The sequence below is a fragment of the Pristiophorus japonicus genome, chromosome 16 (genome assembly GCF_044704955.1).
Source record: "Pristiophorus japonicus isolate sPriJap1 chromosome 16, sPriJap1.hap1, whole genome shotgun sequence".
Classification (NCBI taxonomy): Eukaryota; Metazoa; Chordata; class Chondrichthyes; family Pristiophoridae; genus Pristiophorus; species Pristiophorus japonicus.
In genome coordinates this window covers 64,485,708-64,507,756 of record NC_091992.1, presented here as the reverse complement: position 1 = coordinate 64,507,756, position 22,049 = coordinate 64,485,708, and the positions used below count along the sequence as shown (strand labels likewise).

At 45.4% G+C, this 22,049-nt stretch overlaps 1 protein-coding gene across 6 annotated transcripts in view; it reads right to left on the bottom strand.

The window, feature by feature from the left end:
- Nucleotides 1-22,049, bottom strand: part of ncf1 (neutrophil cytosolic factor 1) — a 299,264-nt gene that overhangs the window by 143,271 nt on the left and 133,944 nt on the right. For all 6 annotated transcript variants that reach the window (XM_070857395.1, XM_070857398.1, XM_070857396.1 and 3 more), the window contains one exon: nt 15,325-15,490. In XM_070857395.1, coding sequence (XP_070713496.1) covers nt 15,325-15,490 — 166 coding nt within the window. The remainder of the gene's footprint in view (nt 1-15,324; nt 15,491-22,049) is intronic.

Here is a 22,049-nt window from a genome sequence, read left to right as displayed (position 1 = left end):
AGTGTGTGGGAGAACCAACACAATGGGCACAATGTGGGAGAACCAACACGATGGTCAGTGTGTGGGAGGACCAACACGATGGGCAGTGTGTGGGAGGACCAACATGATGGGCACAGTGTGGGAGAGCCAACACGATGGGCACAATGTGGGAGGACCAACATGATGGGCACCGTGTTGGAGGACCAACACGATGGGCACAATGTGGGAGGACCAACATGATGGGCACAGTGTGGGAGGACCAACACGATGGGCACAGTGTGTGGGAGAACCAACACAATGGGCACAATGTGGGAGAACCAACACGATGGGCAGTGTGTGGGAGAACCAACATGATGGGCAGTGTGTGGGAGGACTAACACGATGGGCAGTGTGTGGGACGACCAACACGATGGTCAGTGTGTGGGAGGACCAACATGATGGGCAGTGTGTGGGAGGACCAACACGATGGGCAGTGTGTGGGAGGACCAACACAATGGGCAGTGTGTGGGAGAACCAACACGATGGGCAGTGTGTGGGAGAACCAACACGATGGGCAGTGACACCATGGGCAGGGAACAGAAACAAAACGGTGGGAAAATCTGTCCTCAAACTTCTTTTGCAAACGAGCACTGGTAGATAGGAGCTGTCTAACTGTGTACTCAGGTACAAGTAACCAGGATATGTGGTATCATAATTACATGGCAAACTCAGTAGCTTGTCTTCATACCATAACAACATAACAGGAGAAGTAGTCGGCCAATTGGCTCCTCGAGCTTACTGCGCCATTCCATAAAATCCGGGCTGAACACCAAACCCACTTTCCTGCTGTATCCCTATATCACTTGATTCCTTTACTGCCCAAAGATCTATCTATCTCAGTCTTGAATATACAGGCTATTGTGCTGAAGACCTATGCTCCAGAACTAGCTGTGCCTCTAACCAAGCTGTTCCAGTACAGCTATTACACTGGCATCTACCTGACAATGTGGAAAACTGCCCAGGTATGTCCTGTCCTCAAAAAGCCAGGACAAATCCAATTCGGCCAATTACCGCCCCATCAGTCTACTCTCAATCATCAGCAAAGTGATGAAAGGTGTCGTCGACAGTGCTGTCAAACGACACTTGCTCACCAATATCATCATCATCATCATAGGCAGTCGCTCGAACTTGCTTCCACTCTAAAAGTGAGTTCTCAGGTGACTGAACAGTCCAATACGGGAACCAGAGTCTCTGTCACAAGTGGGACAGACAGTGGTTGAAGGAAAGGGTGGGTGGGACTGGTTTGCTGCACGCTCCTTCCGCTGTCTGCACTTGATTTCTGCATGCTCTCGGCGACAAGACTCGAGGTGCTCAGCGCCCTCCCGGAAGCTCTTCCTCAACTTCGGGCGGTCTTTGGCCAGGGATTTCCAGGTGCTGGTGGAGATGTTACACTTTATCAAGGAGGCTTTGAGGGTGTCCTTGAAGCATATTCTCTGCCCACCTGGGGCTCGCTTACCGTGTAGGAGTTCCAAGTAGAGCGCTTGCTTTGGTAGTCTTGTGTCGGGCATGCAGACAATGTGGCCCGCCCAACGGAGCTGGTCGAGTGTGGTCAGTGCTTCGATGCTGGGGATGTTGGCCTGAGCGAGAACACTCACCAATACCAATAATCTGCTCACTGATATTCAGTTTGGGTTCTGGGAATCAGAAGGAAAACTCTCCACGGGCTGGAGTTATAAAAGTTCACGGGGTTGGGAGTAATATATTAGCATGAATAGAGGATTGGTTAATTAACAGAAAAAAGAGTCGGGATAAATGGTTCATTCTCTGGTTGGGAATCAGTAACGAGTAGGGTGCTGCAGGGATCAGTGCTGGGACCCCAACTATTTACAATCTATATTAACGACTTGGAAGAAGGGACTGAGTGTAACATAGCCAAGTTTGCTGATGATACAAAGATGGGAGGAAAAGCAATGTGTGAGGAGGACACAAAAAAATCTTCAAAAGGATATAGACAGGCTAAGTGAGTGGGCAAAAATTTGGCAGATGGAGTATAATGTTGGAAAGAGTGAGGTCATGCACTTTGGCAGAAAAAAAATCAAAGAACAAGTTATTATTTAAATGGGGAAAGATTGCAAAGTGCCACAGCACAGTGGGACCTGGGGGTAATTGTGTATGAAACACAAAAGATTAGTATGCAGGTACAGCAAGTGATCAGGAAGGTCAATGGTATCTTGGCCTTAATTGCAAAGGGGCTGGAGTATAAAACCAGGGAAGTCTTGCTACAGCTATACAGGATATTGGTGAGGCCACACCTGGAATACTGCGTGCAGTTTTGCTTTCCATAGTTACAAAAGGATATACTTGCTTTGGAGGCAGTTCAGAGAAGGTTCACTAGGTTGATTCCGGAGATGAGAGGGTTGACTTATGAAGAAAGGTTGAATAGGTTGGGCCTCTACTCACTGGAATTCAGAAGAATGAGAGGTGATCTTATCGAAACATATAAGATTATGAGGGTGCTTGACAAGGTGGATGCAGAGAGGATGTTTCCACTGATGGGGGAGACAAGAACTAGAGGGCATGATCTTAGAATAAGGGGCCACACATTTAAAACTGAGACGAGGAGAAAATTCTTCTCTCAGAGGGTTGTCAATCTGTGGAATTCGCTGCCTCAGAGAGCTGTGGAAGCTAGGACATTGAATAAATTTAAGACAGAAATAGACAGTTTCTTAATCAATAAGGGGATAAGGGGTTATGGGGAGCGGGCGGGGAAGTGGATCTGAGTCCATGATCAGATCAGCCATGATCGTACTGAATGGCGGAGCAGGTTCGAGGGGCCATATGGCCTACTCCTGCTCCTATTTCTTATGTTCTTATGTTCTAACACAAAGGAAGATGGTTGTGGTTGTTGGAGGTCAATCCTCTCAGCCCCAGGACATCGCTGCAGGAGTTCCTCAGGGCAGTGTCCTAGGCCCAACCACCTTCACCTGCTTCATCAATGACCTTCCCTCCATCATAAGGTCAGAAGTTGGGATGTTTGCTGATGACTGCACAATGTTCAGTTGCATTCACAACTCCTCAGATAATGAAACAGTCCATGCCCGCATGCAGCAAGACCTGGATGACATTCAGGCTTGGGCTGATAATTAACAAGTAACATTCATGCCAGGCAATGACCATCTCCAACAAGCGAGAGCCTACCACCGCCTCATGATATTCGCCGAACTCCGCACCATCAACATCCTGGGGGTCACCATTGACCAGAAATTTAACTGGACCAGCCACATAAATACTGTGGCAACAAGAGCGAGTCAGAGGCCGGGAGGCCGAAATTGGCCTGTTATGCGCCTGATATTAACAACCCAGGAGGGAGGGGGCAAACGTTTTCCTGCCCGGGCGCGGCGCGAAGGGCGGCCCCTGTGGAATTGGTTGGGGGCTACGAGATAGCGCCTGGCTCCTGCTGGCAGCGCCCCGTTATTGCCCCGGAAGGGAAATTCGGCCACGCATCCCCACGTCGCCTGCCGGTGACAATGACAGCTTCGGCTGTCGCATCGGAGTTGGGAGTGGCTGGAGAAGCGCTGTTTAACGGCGCCATCTTGAAAAACAAATTTTGTCGGCCATTATTCTGTGCAGCTTGCAAACACATAGGCAGATTGCAATGCTTTTGATTTAGAAACATAGAAACATAGAAATTTACAGCGCAGAAGGAGGCCATTTTGGCCCATTGTATCCGTGCCGGCCGACAAAGAGCCACACGGCCCTCGGTCAGCAGCCCTAAAGGTTACATATAAACCTATGAACAATGACGGAAAGGCAAAGAACACCCAACTCAACCAGTCTGCCTCACACAACTGCGACACCCCTTATACTGAAACATTCTACACTCCACCCCAACCGGAGCCATGTGATCTCCTGGGAGAGGCAAAAACCAGATAAAAACCCAGGCCAATTTAGGGAGAACAAAATCTGGGAAAATTCCTCTCAGGCCCATCCAGGCGATCAAAACTAGTCCAGGAGATCACCCTGGCCGTATTCTATTCCCTGCAGTACTTACCATTATATCTGCGCCGTCCAACAAAAGGTTATCCAGTCTAATCCCAATTACCAGCTCTAGGTCAGGGAACCCTGCAGGTTACTGCACTTTAAGTGTTCATCCAACCATCTCTTAAAAGTGGTGAGGGTTTCTGCATCCACCACTCTTCCAGGCAGCGAGTTCCAGATCCCTACAATCCTCTGCGTGAAGAAGCCCCCCCTCAAATCCCCTCTAAACCTTCCACCAACCACCTTAAAACTATGCCCCCTCGTAATAGACCCCTCCACCAATGGAAATAGACCCTTACTATCCACTATGTCCAGGCCCATCAATATTTTGTACACCTCAATGAGGTCTCCTCTCAACCTCCTCTGTTCCAGTGAGAACAAACCCAGCCTATCCAATCTGTCTTCATATCTAAGATTCTCCGTTCCAGGCAGCATCCTAGTAAATCTCCTCTGCACCCTCTCTAGTGCAATCACTTCCTTCCTATAATACGGTGACCAGAACTGCACGCAATACTCCAGCTGTGGCCTAATATTATACAATTTAAGAATAACCTCCCTGCACTTATATTCTATGCCTCGGCAAGAAAGGCAAGCATTCCGTATGCCTTCTTAACCTGGTCTGCTACTTCAAGGACTGTTCTGCCTCTTAACTATTCCCTTGTATGATTGAGGGCAGATTTGCAATCACAACATTTATCTCAATTCATGGGGGCTGTGTTGGCGCTCGACTTCCTGCTCCGACATCACCGTCGGAGGTTGCTTAGGTGAAGACAAAAGCAGAGACAAGGCACAGAGAAAGGCAGAGCGAAAGCAGATGTCGAGGGACATACCGAGACTCAATACTGTGGAAACTCGAGAGGAGTATAAGAAGTGCAGGGGTGCAATTAAAAAAGATATCAGGAAAGCAAAGAGAGAGCATGAAAGAATGTTGGCAAGTAAAATCAGGGAAAACCCAAAGATGTTTTATAAATACATTGAGAGCAAGAGGATAACTAGAGAAAGAGTGGGGGCCTATTAGAGACCATAAAGGAAATCTGTGTGTGAAGGCAGAAAACATGGATATGACTCTTAATGAATACTTTGCATCTGTTTTCACAAAAGAGAGGGGCGATGCAGACTTCGCAATGAGGGAGGAGGAGTGTCAAATATTAGACGAGATAAACATAGTGAGAGAGGAAGTATTCAGGGGCTTAGCAGCTTTGAAAGTGGATAAATCCCCAGCCCGGATGAAAAGTACCCCGGGCTGTTAAGAGGAGCAAAAGAGGAAATAGCAGAGGCTCTGACCATCATTTTCCAATCCTCTCTGGCTTCAGGTGTGGTGCCTGAGGACTAGAGGACTGCTAATGTGGTACCTTTGTGTAAAAAGGGAGAAAGGGATAGACCAAGTAATTACAGGCCAGTCAGCCTAACCTCAGTGGTGGGAAAATTATTGGGAAAAAGTCCTGAGGGACAGGCTAAATCATTTAGAAAGGCATGGATTAATCAAGGACAGTCTGCATGGATTTGTTAAGGGAAGGTCTGACTAACTTGATTGAATTTTTCGACGAGGTAACCAGGAGGGTTGATGAGGGCAGTGCATATGATGTAGTGTAGATGGATTTTAGCAAAGCTTTTGATAAGGTGCCACATGGCAGACTGGTCACGAAAGTAAAAGCCCATGGGATCCAGGGGCAAGGTGGCAAGTTGGATCCAAAATTGGCTCAGAGGCAGGAAGCAAAGGGTTACGGTTGATGGGTGTTTTTAATGACTGGAAGGCTGTATCCAGTGGGGTTCCACAGGGTTTAGGGCTGGGTCCCTTGCTTTTTGTAGAATATATGTATGACCTGGACTTGAATGTTGGGAGATTGATTAAGAAGTTTGCAGACGACACTAAAATAGGCTGTGATGTTGACAATGAAGAAGAAAGCTGCGGACTGCAGGAAGATAGCTGTAATATTTCCAAGAGTGCACACTTCACACAAGTCTGTTAAAATAGCAGATCCTCCGGAAGCCTGTGGAAGCTTGTGGAAGCTTCCTGCTTCTTGTCATGTGACTTGTCTGTTTATTAAACACTCTAATTGCAGTAACACAATACGTCCACAATGTGGAACTACAAACATTGCACTTCTCCCTCCTTAATGAAGAGTTATTATAACAAGCAATCATCATACATAACTTGCATGGTAATGCATTACAAAGGATATGGACTTATTTGCCATATTTACAAATCAAACTTAACCACTTGTTTTCTGTTTCAAAGAGGATACCTTTGCTCTCGAACAGAACCTTCCAAACATGCTGTCGAATTTAAACTCATTCGAGGCTGATCCTGAGGAAAGTTTTCCTCCAAGGGATGCCCTTGATTTCCATTTGAACTCTCTCTAACTTCAGACTGTTTGTTTTCCCGACTTGGACTCAGACTTAAATTCTGATTTTCTCTTGGATTTGTTTCCAGTACACTGGATGTAAGATACGTTACTGGTGTATCAAAACTATCTGATGAGTCAGAAATAATTGAATCATTCCCACCTTCAACTACTTCCGTGTCTGTAGGTAAAATATGATCAATGTGAACAAATCTAACCTGTCCATGATCAAACATCTTTACCAAATATGTGCGATGACCACATATCTTTACCACTCGTCCTAGTAACCACTTTAACCATTTATGGTGATGGTTCTTCACTCTCACCGTCTGGTTTAATTTCACATTTCTCTCTTTTACTCTACCTCTATCATGATTCTCTTTCTGTCTTAATTGTGTCTCTTCTATGGACAGTGCCAAATTTGGTTTTAACAATGAGAATCTGGTTCGGTCTGTCATTTGGGAAACAACTCTGCTGGTGTTCTACCAATAGTTGTATGAGGAGTATTACGATACGTAATTAGAAAATTAGACAATTTGTGATCAAATGACAACTGTCGTTTCTTTGGATTTGGATCCAACATCACGTTTTGCAATTTATACAGTGCGCTCTGCTGCACCATTCGAAGTAGGGTGGTACGGTGGAGCCTTGGTATGTTTCACACCATTTTTGCTCATGAACTGTGCAAATTATTCTGAATGAAATTGTGGTCATTTTTAGAAACAATTTCTTCTGGGAGGCCAAATGAAGAAAATAATCTTTGCAACTGTCTAATGTTTTACTTGTTATTTTCCACATTGGAAACATCTCGACCCACTTCGAATGGTTATCAATCACAATGAACAATTTTTGTCCTTCTAACTCAGCAAAATTGATATGTAGCCTTTGCCATACCCTGGGAGGCCATTTCCATGGCTGTAATGGTACTGATGGTGGTTGCTTGCTTACCGATTGACATGTCGTACACTGACTTACGATGAACGCTATATCTTTATCAAGACATGGCCATCATAAATAACTGCGTGCAAAACTCTTGGTCAAGCACATTCCCAGGTGCTGGTCATGGAGGTCTCCTAATAATTTGGATCTGAATTTATTTGGTACAACCACTCTTGCACCCCACATGATACAACCTTTATCGACTGATAATTCATTCCTACGAATGAAGAATGGATGTGTATCTTTGTCTGTTACCAGGTTTGGCCATCCATTTGCAATATAATCATACACCTTTGACATCACTGGTTCACATTTCGTTGTTCTACCAATCTCTTCAGCTATGACTGGCAATTTATCAATGTATGAAAAATAAAACACTTCTTCCCTATCGGGTGTAACTTGTGATGGGGGAGGCAATTTAGACATTGCATCCGCATTACTGTGATCAGCTGATCGTCTGTATTCAATATCATATGTATATGCTGACAAATTCAAAGCCCATCTCTGCATTTGGGCTGCAGCTAATGTTGGAACTGGGGACTTTGGATGGAGGATTGGTGTCAGGAGCTTATGGTCCGTAATGATGTTAAACTTACGACCATACAAGTAGTTGTGGAACTTCTTGGCCCCAAAAATTAATGCCAAAGCTTCCCTTTCAATTTGCGCATAATTACTCTCACTGGCACTGAGAGTGTGTGAAGCAAAAGCAATTGGTCTCTCCTCCCTACTACGTGATACATGAAAGATTGCTGCCCCAACTCCATATGGAGAGGCATCACATGCTAGCTTGATCTCCTCAGATGCGTCATAGTGAACTAACATGGTTACCAATTCACTTTTACACTCCTTGAATGCTGTATCGCGTTCTTTTGACCACTTCCAATGGACCTGTTTTTTCAATAGTTCATTCAGTGGATGTAATACTGTAGCCAAATTTGATAGGAACTTCCCATAATAGTTCAAAAGATGCAAAAATGATCAAAGTTCATTGGGAGTGGGTGCATTTCTGATTGCATCTAGCTTTCCCATGGTTGGATATAAACCATCTTTGTCTACTCTGTACCCTAAGTACTCCACTGAGTTTTTAAATAACTCACACTTACGAGCAGACACTCGTACTCTGTGCTTCTCTAGCCGTTTGAGGACTTCATTCAATATGTTATGAATTTGCCTATTTGGTGCTGAAATTAGTATGTCATCTAAATAACATACTACCCCTTCAATACCTTGCAAAATCTGGTTCATCACCCCTTGGAATATGGCAGGGGCGGATCCAAATGGTAGCCTATTAAATTGATGTAGGCATAGATGATGTAGGCATAGACTCCTCATCTAGTTCAAGCTGTAAGTAGGCATTCGCAAGATCCAACTTTGAGAAAATCTGACCCCCTGTCAGTGTTGAGAACAAATCTTCTATATTTGGCAATGTGTTGGGGACATTACCCTCTCGAACCTGGTTTACTGTTACTTTATAATCACCACACAATCTTACCTTACCATCAGACTTAGGTACAACAACAATGGGTGTAGCCCAATTACATCGATCTATCTTACAAATAATGTTCTCAGTCTCTAGTCTTTTGAGTTCCTGCTCAACTTTCTCCTTGAGTGCATATGGTACAGGACGTGGCTTGTAGTCAACTGATCTAGCATCCTTCTGTACCCTGACACTCGCCTTGAAGCCTTGGATCGAACTGTCTGTTTCACAGAACACCTTCAGATAATTCTTGATGACATCATCCATTGATGCAAATCTCATTTCAACATGAAAAATCTCACTCCAATCCAGCTTCAGTGATCCCAACCAATTTCTTCCTAGTAAGGCAGGCTTGTCTCCTTTCACTACTATTAGAGGCAAGCTCTGAAATTGATCTTTATATTTCACCGGTACAGTGATACAACCTACCACAGGAATGTTCTCTCCCGAGTAGCCTCGCAGCTCTATCTTGGATTTCTCCAGTGGGAAATCACGCAATTTGTTGAGATATAGCGACTCCGGTACTACACTCACAGATGCATCCGTGTCGATTTCCATGGGTACCTTGAATCCCACAACATCTGTGTGGATTATGATACTTTTCGAATCGCTGTCCGTTAATCTCATGCTCCTGATGACGTGTAATTCTAACATCTCCTCGTCCTGTTGTTGTTCTTCCATGCTATGTAGTCTCTGGGGATTTCTACTCATAGCTTTGAAAACTGGACTCATAGCTTTGAAAGCTGGTTTATCCCTCAGTCGGCATGTCTTTGCAAGATGCCCAGTTGTTCTGCAGAAGAAACACTCTGCCTTCACATATGGGCAACTTTGAGCAATGTGTTGTCCCAGGCACCAATAGCTTCAATGCTCTGTTACCATTTACCCAGTTTCTGAGACTTTGGGCCCCTACCGCCTTTTACTTTGAACCTGCATGTGATTCATCTTGGTTGCCTGATGACTGAAATTAGTATGAAATCCTCGGGAATATTGGTCGGCCATGTTCATCGACCTCGCTGTCTGACAAGCTATATCAAAAGTCAAGTCAGGCATTGTCAATAACTTTCTTCTGACCGCATCATTTTTCATCCCACAAACAAGGCGGTCACGCAATGCTCGGTTCTGAAAGTTTCCGATATTACAGTGAATAGATAGCTTTTTTAATGCTACAATGTACTCACTGATATTTTCATCGGCCTTTTGATTTCGTATACCGAAACGATAGCTTTCAGCAATTTCCAAGGGTACGGGGTTGTAATGCTGTTCCCTTAAGCATTGTGTCCTTTGGCTCGGCAGGCACAAGCAAATTTATCAGCGTTTCATACAACTCAGGCCCAGCTTCAGTTAAGAAAATAGCTCTGTTCCGTTCCAACACCACCCGGTTCTGGTCTGCATTCTCTGGGATTTCGATTATATTACTTGCAGTGAAGTACATTTCTAGCCGATCCACATATGCTTTGAACCTTTCCCGGTCATATTTATATTCTCCTAAATGCCCCATCATTCCCATAGGTGCAGCCATTTTGACTCTGGCAGTTCAAACAGTGTGCTCATAATTTACCTCAAATTTGTAGCTGTAATCAAAACAGAGAAGCTCTCAAAGCCTCTCTGTCGGCTGGCTGAATCCTTCATCAACAAAAATTTCAGCTTTGTTTTATCCGATTATCCCATTCGTCATCGCCATTGTAGTATTTCCTAGAGAGCACACCTCACACAAGTCTGTTAAAATGGCAGATTCTCTGGAAGCCTGTGGAAGATGCCTGCTTCTTGTCATGTGACCTGTCTGTTTATTAAACACTCTAGTTGCAGTAATACAATACATTCACAGTGTGGAGCTACAAACATTACAAGATCAATGTACTGGTCAGGTGGGTGGATCAGTAGCAATTGGAATTCAATCCGGATAAGTGTGAGGTAATGCATTTGGGGAAGTCTAACAATGCAAGGGAATACACAATAATTGGTACGACACTGAAAAGTGTAGAGGAACAAAAGGGACCTTGGAGTGTGCGGCCACAGATCCCTGAAGGTAGCGGGCCAGGTAGATAAGGTGGTTAAAGCGGCATATGGAATACTTGCCTTTATTAGTCGAGGCATGGAATACAAGAGCAGGGAGGTTGTGCTTGAACTGTATAAACCACTGGTTAGGCCGCAGCTGGAGTACTGCGTGCAGTTCTGGTCACCACATTACAGGAAAGATGTGATTGCACTGGAAAGGGTGCAGAGGAGATTTACAAGAATGTTGCCTGGACTGGAGAATTTTGGCTGTGAGGAAAGATTGGAGATGCTGGGACTGTTTTTTTTTGCAACAGCGGAGGCTGAGGGGAGACCTGATTGAGGTGTATAAATTTATGAGGGGCCTGGATAGAGTGGATAGGAAGGACCTGTTTCCCTTGGCAGAGGGGTCAACAACCAGGGGGCATAGATTTAAAGCAACTGGGGAGAGGTATAGAGGAGATATGAGGGGAAATTGCTTCACCCAGAGGGTGGAGGGGATCTGGAACTCACTGCCTGAAAGGGTGGTAGAGGCAGAAACCCTCCCCACATTTAAAAGATACTTGGATGTGCACCTGAAGTGCCGTAACCTACAGGTTACAGACCAAGAGCTGGAAAGTGGGATTAGGCTGGATAGCTCTTGGTCGACCGGCGTGGACACGATGGGCTGAAATGGCCTCCCTCCATGCTGTAAATTTATATGATTCTATGATTCTATTAAAGACAGGGAGAAGGACAAGAAGAGGGACAGGGAGAAGGAGAGGGAGAGGGAGAGGGACAGGGAGAGGGAGAGAGAGAAGGACAGCAAGATGTGGCCAGATGGAGAAGGCCCAACAAGGCTGGCAACAGGAGCCCTTACCCTCCCTGGGTATTCCATCAGCAGTTCTCCTGCATCAATGTCACTGAGGAGCAGTGTGTGCGAAGGTTGCATTTCAGCAAGGATGTGGTCACAGAGCTCTGCCATCTGCTGCACCCAGACCTGGAGCCTCAGACCAGGGCGAGGACAGCTCTCTCAGTGGCAGTCAGGGTCACCATCGCGCTCAATTTCTACACCAGTGGATCCTTCCAGGGAGCAACAGGAAACATCTCCAACGTCTCCCAGTTTGCCGTGCATTGCTCCATCCCCGAGGTCACAGATTCTCTGTATAGAAGGAGGAGGGACTACATCTCCTTCCCCATGAGCGAGAGAAGCAGCACGAGCGACATATGGCTTGACCAGGATAGCGAACTTCCCCACGGTGCAGGGCGCCATTGGCTGCACCCACAGTGCATCACAATCCTGAGATCTTCCATAACCGCAAAGGCTCCCGCTCATTGAATGACCAGTCGGTGTGTGACACACACTATACTCACCGTCAATACCCGCTATCCTGGCAGCAGCCACGATGCCTTCATCCTGCGCCAGGCCGGTGTGCCAGCTCTGTGCCAACCCCCAAATGAAGCTCGCGGCTGGCTGCTCGGAGACAAGGGCTATCCGCTCTCCACCTAGCTCCTGACTCCCCTCCACAACCCCACCGCTCCTGCCCAGGCCTCATACAATGGGAGCCATGTCACCACCAGGAACATCATTGAGCAGACCATCGGAGTGCTGAAGCAACGGTTCTGCTGCCTTGACCACTCGGGAGGAGTCCTGCAGTACTCGGCTTTTATACTCTATCCCCCAGCCAAGAAATAGGAGCAGAAGTCGGCCACCTGGCCCCTCGAGCCTGCTCCGCCATTTAACAAGATCATGATCTGATCTGATCCACTTCCCTGCCCACTCCCCATAACCCTTTACTCCCTTATCGCTCAAAAATCTGTCTATCTCTGCTTTAAATATATTCAGTGACCCAGCCTCCACAGCTCTCTGGGACAAAGAATTCCACAGATTTACAACCCTCTGAGAGAAGAAATTCCTCCTCATCTCAGTTTTAAATGGACGGCCCCTTATTCTGAGACTATGTACCCTAGTTTTAGTTTCCCCTATGAGTGGAAACATCCTCTCTGCATCCACTTTGTCGAGCCCCCTCATTATCTTATAAATTTCGATAAGATCACCTCTCATTCTTCTAAACTCCAATAAGTAGAGGCCCAACCTACTCAACCTTTCCTCATAAGTCAACCCCTCATCTCCGGAATCAACCTAGTGAACCTTCTCTGAACAGCTTCCAATGCAAGTATATCCTTCCCTAAATACGGAGACCAAAACTGTACGCAGTACTCCAGGTATGGCCTCACCAATACCCTGTACAGTTGTAGCAGGAGTTCTCTGCTTTTAGACTCTATCCCCCTTGCAATAAAGGCCAACATTCCATTTGCCTTCCTGATTACTTGCTGTACCTGCATACGAACATTTTGCGTTTCATACACAAGGATCCTCAGGTCTCTCTGTACTGCAGCACTTTGCAATTTTTCTCCATTTAAATTATAATTTGCTTTTTAATTTTTTCTGCCAAAGTGGATAACCTCACATTTTCCCACATTATACTCCATCTGCCAAATTTTTGCCCACTCACTTAGCCTGTCTATATCCCTTTGCAGATTTTTTGTGTCCTCCTCACAATTTGCTTTCCCACCCATCTTTGTATCATCAGCAAACTTGGCTACATTATACTCGGTCCCTTCATCCAAGTCTGATTGTAAATAGTTGAGGCCCCAGCACCGATCCCTGCGGCACCCCACTAGTTACTGTGGGAAGTGGAGCTGAGTCCATGATCAGATCAGCCATGATCTTATTGAATGGCGGAGCAGGCTTGAGGGGTCAAATGGCCGTCTCCTGCTCCTATTTCTTATGTTCTTTGTTCTTATATGTGGGATAAGCTTCTCAATAGAAGAATGGAGGTAACCCCATGGAATATTTTAAGAAACAATTGTGTCCTGCACTGTGGGATCTTTCTGGTCCAACTAAATAAGATGGGATAAATAACCTTCCTCATGTATTTCTATCTTGTGATCTTGTAAAGAATTTGGATAAAATGGGATTGGTTTTCATCCCTGTATTCAAGTGAAAATGGGCAGTAACTGGCTGAAAATTGTGGCATATTTAAGCCATATGTAGGACCCCAGAGCAACGTTGGATGAAACGCATGCTTCTCCCATGGGAGTTGAGTGTTGAGTTGCTGCATCAGTGGTCATTAAAGGACCGCTGCACACCACTTTAAAAATGTAAAACAAGTAGCTGCGCTAATGACTTTCTTGGGGCATTCATGTTCCTCCTGGCCCTTCAGAAATGTTCCCAACCACGGACAGTACCCCTTTAATTATTCACCTCGAACGCAACTGTGTGGAGAGCCACTGGATTTCCTGCTGCCTACCGATTGACTGACAGTCAATACTCTCTCAGTGCCGACAGCTCATTGAAATTATTATAAGGCCTGACCATGAAAGTTTGTTGGGCCTTGCACCTATTTGATCAGGTGGATGGATGAACGGTTCCCATCACAATGCAATTGAACACAAGAAAAGTTATCCCAAGGACTCATTGGGCTGGAAATTCGGTTAAAGGGTTTTTTAAGGCACTAATGTCAGAGGGTCGCTAAATTTAGCTTCATGGCGCTCTAAGAGAGGCTTCCCTGAAAAAAAAAGAATCGACACAAAAAAACTCAAAAAATATTCCCTATACATTACTCACCCCAAATAAAGTTAAATCGCAAAAAGATAAATATCACTCACACTTACCTCGTGCAGTCATTCCTTCCCATAGTGCCCCGGGACAGCTCTGCATGCCTGCTTTCTCTGGTGAGGTCACTAGTGGGCACTACAGGTGCAGGTCAAACCAAATGTTGCCTCTATGTCGGTACCCAGGGCGTTGAATACCGACGCGGTGCTCCCGGGTGATACTCCTCAGCGCCGCCTGTACCGACACACTGAATTTGCCGAGCGGCGCGAATGCCAGTGTTCGCGGCTGTAAACCCTTTAGCGCCCCTGTTTCCACCCTCGCCAGGGTGCGATCCAAACCAATTTCTAGCCCTAAGAATTTCAAAACTATTCCTTAGGTTTTACGCAGAAAACAGATTAACAGACCTGTGAAAGTTATAGTGCTGTTTTATTCTTGCTCTCTATAATTTAATTCCTACAATAAATCTAAATTAGTATTTAGCCTGAGCCACATTTTATGTCATTGTACTATTTTCTGTTAATGCATCTCCCTATTAGTAAAAGCATTTATTGCATAAAGTTAATGGAAATAAAAATCAGGAGAGCTGTAAAACAGGCTGCTGATTTGCTATCACCTAACTTACACTATCACACACAGTCAAAATTACCCTCATACAGTCTAGATTCATTTTATAGGAGATGTAGATTTGCTTATGAAAAGGGTCTTTTGTGGGGAACACAAATTAATAACATATTGTGAACGTAGCCGGAATTCTAATATGGAGAATGCACAGGTAGAAAGCATAAAACTCTGACTACATAGGGGTTCAGAGGAAAATCGGGCGGAATGTGTAACGGGCAGCTGATCTGCTGCTGCCAATATTGTGCTGCTTCCATTGTTGAATTTCACTCCCATGTAATCTACAGCTTCCCTTGACATGCTGACCTGCTAGTCACCATATTGAGCTGAGAAAATTCCACGGGGCGGTCTATACTCACGGGTGCGGGACTGGCAGGACCAAATCATCAGAGCGGACCTGAAAGAAGTTGAGCATCCACTGGCAGCGCGAGATCTTGGGGGGTAGGTTGACCAAGGACTGAATGTAGTCTGAGAGAGTACTCTGCCTGTTCTCAGTCGCCTTGTGACCCTCCAACCATCTGGGAGCTGTGAAGAGTACAAACACGGGTTATAGCTTCACTCTGCACCAGTCTATATTTCACCAACATGCGTGGGCTGATTCCTTGATTGGTTCATTGTTTGCAGGGAACATCGGCCATGAAATTATTGGGAATACTGGCTGGAAAATCATGGGGAATGTCGGCCGTGAAATCTCAGGGAATGCTGATTGGGGAATGACAGGAACCAGTAACCGGAAAATTGCAGGGAATGCTGGCATCAGAAATCAGGGAAAGCACTGGCCATGCACTGGGCAGGAAATTGCTGATTGGAAAATCACAAGGAGAATCAGTCAGGAAGTTGGGGCCAGTAGCTTGTGAAATACACAGACGATCAGCAGATGCCAACCTCCAGTTCCTGAGCCCCACGGCAGCAACATCCGCTCAGAGTCAGCACTGCAGGGTTCTTTCTCAAACTGCTTTTTGTTCTTTACTTTATCTGAACCCGAACCTGCCACACCCAAAACACACCTATACACGATGATAATGTTAATATCGAAGAAAAAATTATGAGCAGGCGTCGGCCATTCGGCCCCTCGAGCCTGCTCCACCATTCAATAAGATCATGGCTCAGCTTCCGCCTCAACTCCACTTTCCCTTGGGATAGAGAATTCCAAAGATTCACAACCTCTGAGTCAAGAAATTTCTCATCTCAGTCCTAAATGGCCGCCCCTTATCCTAAGACTGTGCCCCCTGTACTACCCTGTCAAGCCCTCTAAGAATACTTTTCAATGAGATCATCTCTCATTCTTCTAAACTTGAGGGAATATGGGCCCATTCTACTCAATCTCTCCTCATTGGACATCCCTCTCATTCCAAGGATTTGATGGATATGATTACAGAGATATGGTCCCAGGGTGACCAAGGCTGGGAACTCAACATCCAGGGGTATTCAATATTCAGGAAGGGCAGACAGGAAGGAAAAGGAGGTGGGATAGCGTTACTGGTTAAAGAGGAGATTAACGCAATAGTAAGGAAGGACATTAGCTTGGATGATGTGGAATCTGTATGGGTAGAGCTGCGAAACACCAAAGGGCAGAAAACATTAGTGGGAGTTGTGTACAGACCACCAAACAGTGGTAGGGAGGTTGGGGATGGCATCAAACCAGAAATTAGGGACGCGTGCAATAAGGGTACAGCAGTTATCATGGGTGACTTTAATCATCATATAAATTGGGCTAACCAAACTGGTAGCAACACTATGGAGGAGGATTTCCATGAGTGGATAACGGATGGTTTTCTAGACCAATATGTCGAGGAATCTACTGGAGAGCAGGCCATTCTAGACTGGGTGTTGTGTAATGAGAGAGTATTCATTAGCAATCTTGTTGTGCGGGCCCCCTTGGGGAAGAGTGACCATAATATGGTAGAATTCTTCATTAAGATGGAGATTGACACTGTTAATTCAGAGACTAGGGTCCTGAACTTAAAGAAAGGAAACTTCGATGGTATGAGACGTGAATTGGCTAAAATAGACTGATGAGTGATACTTAAAGGGTTGATGGTGGATCGGCAATGGCAGACATTTAAATATCACATGGATGAACTACAACAATTGTACATCCCTGTGGGGCGTAAGAATAAAAAAGGGAAGATGGCTCAACCGTGGCTAACAAGGAAAATTAGGGAAAGTGTTAAATCCAAGGAAGAGGCATATAAATTGGCCTGAAAAAGCAGCAAACCTGAGGACTGGGAGAAATTTATAAACCTGAGGACCAAGGGTTTAATTAGGAAGGGGAAAATAGAGTATGCTTGCAGGGAACATAAAAACTGAATCCAAAAGCTTCTATAGATATGTGAAGAGAAAAAGATTAGTGAAGACTAATGTAGGTCCCTTGCAGTCAGAATCAGGTGAATTCATAATGAGGAACAAGGAAATGGCAGATCAATTGAACAAATACTTTGGTTCTGTCTTCACTAAGGAAGACACGAATAACCTCCCGAAAATACGAGGGGACCGAGGGTCTAGCAAGAAGGGGGAACTGAGGGAAATCCTTATTAGTCAGGAAATGATGTTGGGGAAATTGATGGGATTGAAGGCCGATAAATCCCCAAGGCCTGATCGTCTGCATCCCAGAGTACTTAAGGAAGTGGCCCTAGAAATAGTTGATGCATTGGTGATCATTTTCCAACATTCCATGGACTTAGGATCAGTTTCTATGGATTGGAGGGTAGCTAATGTAACCCCCCTTTTTAAAAAAGGAGGGAGAGAGAAAACAGGGAATTATAGATCGGTTAGCCTGACATCGGTGGTGGGGAAAATGCTGGAATCAATTATTAAAGATGTAATAGCAACGCATTTGGAAAACAGTGACAGGATCGATCCAAGTCAGCATGGATTTATGAAAGGCAAATCATGCTTGACAAATCTTCGAAGAGTTTTTTGTGGATGTAACTAGTAGAGTGGATAAGGGAGAACCAGTGAATGTAGTGTATTTGGACTTTCAAAAGGCTTTTGACAAGGTCCCACACAAGAGATTACTGTGCAAAATTAAGCCACATGTTATTGGGGGTAAAGTATTGACGTGGATAGAGAAACATAGAAACATAGAAACATAGAAACATAGAAAATAGGTGCAGGAGCAGGCCATTCGGCCCTTTGAGCCTGCACCGCCATTCAATATGATCATGGCTGATCGTGCTACCTCAGTACCCCACCCCTGCCTTCTCTCCATACCCCCTGATCCCTTTAGCTGTAAGGGCCACATCTAACTCCCTTTTGAATATATCCAATGAACTGGACTCAACAACTTTCTGTGGCAGAGAATTCCACAGGTTGGCAGACAGGAAGCAAAGAGTGGGAATAAAAGGGTCCTTTTCAGAATGGCAGGCAGTGACTAGTGGGGTGCCGCAGGGTTCATTGCTGGGACCGCAGCTATTTACAATATACATTAATGACGAAGGAATTGAATGTAATATCTCCAAGTTTGCAGATGCCACTAAGCTGGGTGGCAGTGCGAGCTGCGAGGAGGATGCTAGGAGGCTGCAGGGGGACTTGGACAGGTTAGGTGAGTGGGCAAATGCATTGCAGATGCAGTATAATGTGGATAAATGTGAGGTTAACCACTTTGGTGACAAAAACAGGAAGGCAGATTATTATCTGAATGGTGACAGATTAGGAAAAGGGGAGGTGCAATGAGATCTGGGTGTCATGGTACATCAGTCATTGAAGGTAGGCATGCAGGTACAACAGGCAGTGAAGAAAGCAAATGGTATGCTGGCCTTCATAGCAAGGGGATTTGAGTATAAGAGCAGGGAGGTCTTATGGCAGTTGTATGGGGCCTTGGTGAGACCACACCTTGAATATTGTCTGCAGTTTTGGTCTCCTAATCAGAGGAAGGACTTTATTGCTATTGAAGGAGTGCAACGAAGGTTCACCAGACTGATTCCCAGGATGGCAGGACTGACATATGAAGAAAAACTGGATTGACTAGGCTTATATTCACTGGAATTTAGAAGAATGAGAGGGGATCTCATAGAAACTTATAAAATTCTGACGGGATTGGACAGGTTAGATGCAGGAAGAATGTTCCCGATGTTGGGGAAGTCCAGAACCAGGGGTCACAGTCTAAGGATAAAGAGTAAGCCATTTAGGACCGAGATGAGGAGAAACTTCTTCACTCAGAGAGTTGTTAATCTGTGGAATTCTCTATCACAGAAAGTTGTTGATGCCAGTTCGTTAGATATATTCAGAAGGGAGTTAGATGTGGCCCTTATGGCTAAATGGATCAAGGGAATGGAGAGAAAGCAGGAATTGGGTACTGAAGTTGCATGATCAGCCATGATCTTATTGAATGATGGTGCAGGCTCGAAGGGCCGAATGGCCTGTTCCTGTACCTATTTTCTATGTCTCTATGTTTCTATGTTTCAAGCATCGATCTAGTGAACCTTCGTTGCACCCCCCTCTAAGGTAAGTATATCCTTCCTTGGGTAAGGAGACTAAAACTGTGCACAATACTCCAACCGTGGTCTCACCAAAGCCCTGTATAATTGCAGTCACACTTCCTGGGTTGGAAATCACCCCCCGCCTGAAACGGGGCACTCCCACCCCGTTTTGTGTGTTTTTACCACCACGGTCGTTGAGGTCGCCTCCTGAGCAACATTCAGCTCTTTGTTTCTTTACTTCACTTTGATCCGGATGTCGCTCTTAATGGGGCCGGTGAGTACATGAGAGGGGCGGACACGGGGCAGTGCGGAGTGACCGCCGCGATGACGTCATCACGGTGCCGCATCACCACGGCACTCCCCTTCACTTAAAGGGGAGAGCCTTTGCAATTTCAAAACTTTAGCCCATTGGGCCACCAGGGAGGGTTTTGGCCGGGCCAGTGGCCTGACACCTAAGAGGGGGTGACAAGCTGCCTGTTGGCAGCTTGGCCGAACCCGGGGGCATAATTGTCGGCCCGACCTGGCAGTCGGCTGACAAAAAAACCATGGCGCCAGCGGCAGTGCACCGGGAAGCCACACCGCCTGTGTCGAAGGCGGCAGCCTCACTGGACCATTCGGGGAAAGCTTGTTTTAGCACCGCCGGTGGCTGAAGATTTTCCGGGCAGAATTTCACCGTCGGCGGGGGGGGGGGAGGGGTGCCGTATAAATTGGCGGTGCACACGGTGATGCTGCACTGAACATGGACCAGCAGTACCGGATCGGTGGTGCGCGGGGGGGTGGGGAGCGGGTTAACACGCGAGAGTAATTTTGAAAATGGCGGCCATTACACTCCGCAGCATAGCCGCTGGTGATAATAGGTTCAATGAAAGGGGCAATTTCGGTCCCCCTTACACCCCCCTCGCAATAAAGGCAAACAGATTAGTTGCCTTCTGAATTGCTTGCTGTACTTTCACATTCACTTTCTGTGATCCATGTACAAGGACCCCCAAATCCCAGATTATCATCAGCTATGCTAATATATTATCCCCAAATCCCATGAGTCCTAATCTTACATAACACCTTCTTGTTTTAACAACCTTATCAAATGACTTCTGAAAGAAGAGATGAGAATTATTGTTAGTAAATAAAATATTTCTTGTGATAATATCACATTTTAATTCCCACTTCCCCAAGCTAGAGGATTGTCAGCATTTTGTGCAGTACTCCATCCTGCGAAGCCAGACTTGTACCTAACAGGACCAAATACCAGTGGTACAAGGGAACCTAAAAAAAGTCAAGGGAATGAAGTTAGTGGCTTTAATATAAGATTAAAAATGATAATAGGTAAAATAATGGGACTTAAGATAGATAAATCCCCAAGACCTGATGATTTTCACCCCAGGATATTAAAAGAAACAGGTGAGGAAATTGCAGATGCATTCGTCATGGTTTTCCAAAGATTTCTAGATTCAGGAACTGTGTCTTTGGATTGGGGAATTGGAAGTATCACTCCATTATTTAAGAAGGGCGGGAGAAACTAGAAATCTGCAAACCAATCAGTTTAACGTCAGTTGTGGGAAATTACTGGAATTTATCAGCAGAGACAGAGTGATTGAGCACTTGGACAGGTATCAACTGATCAAAGAGAGTTCTGAAGGGTATTTCATGTCTGATTAAATTAGCTGAATCAGCACGGAAGGAGGCCATTTCAGCCCATCGTGTCCACGCTGGCCGACCAAGAGCTATCCAGCCGAATCCCACTTTCCAGCTCTAGAGCCATAGCCCTGTAGGTTACAGCACTTCAAGTGCACATCCAAGTATTTTTTAAATGTGGTGAGGGTTTCTGCCTCTACCACTTTTTCAGGCAGTGAGTTCCAGACCCCCACCACCCTCTGAGTGAAGCAATTTCCCCTCATATCTCCTCTATACCTCTTCCCAATTGCTTTAAATCTATGCCCCCTGGTTGTTGACCTCTCTGCCAAGGGAAACAGGTCCTTCCTATACACTCTATCCAGGCCCCTCATAATTTTATACACCTCAATTGTGATAGATTCACAGAGCACAGCACATACAGCTTCCTAACATGGCAGGCAGCTCTCTCGGAAGTCTCCGGAAATCTGTCTGGTTCTGTTTATTATTAACCCTGCACTTGCAGTACACAATACGTCCACATCCACAGTGTGGAGCTACGAACATTACAAGCTTACAGACATTACACTTCTCCCTCCTTAATGAAGAAGCCATCATGTCAAACATCATACATAACTTTCAAGTTTATACATAACACAGGATATAAACTTATTTTTTTTCCATATTTACAAATTTAACTTTACCACTTGTTTTCTGTTTCGAAGAGGATGCCTTCGCTCTCGAACAGAACCTTCCAAACATGGTGTCGATTTCACACTCATTCGAGGCTCATCCTGAGGAATGTTTTCCTCCACAGAATTTCCTTGATTTTCATTTGAACTCACACTAACTTCAGGCTCTTTGTTTTCCTGACTCGGACTCAGACTTTCATTCTGATTCTCTCCTGGATTTGTTTCCAGTACATTGGATTTAGGATTTGCTACTGGTATATCAAAATTATCTGATCAGTCAGAAATAATTGAATCATTCCCACGTTCAACTCCTTCCATGTCCGTAGGTAAAATATGATCAATATGAACAAACCTAACCTGTCC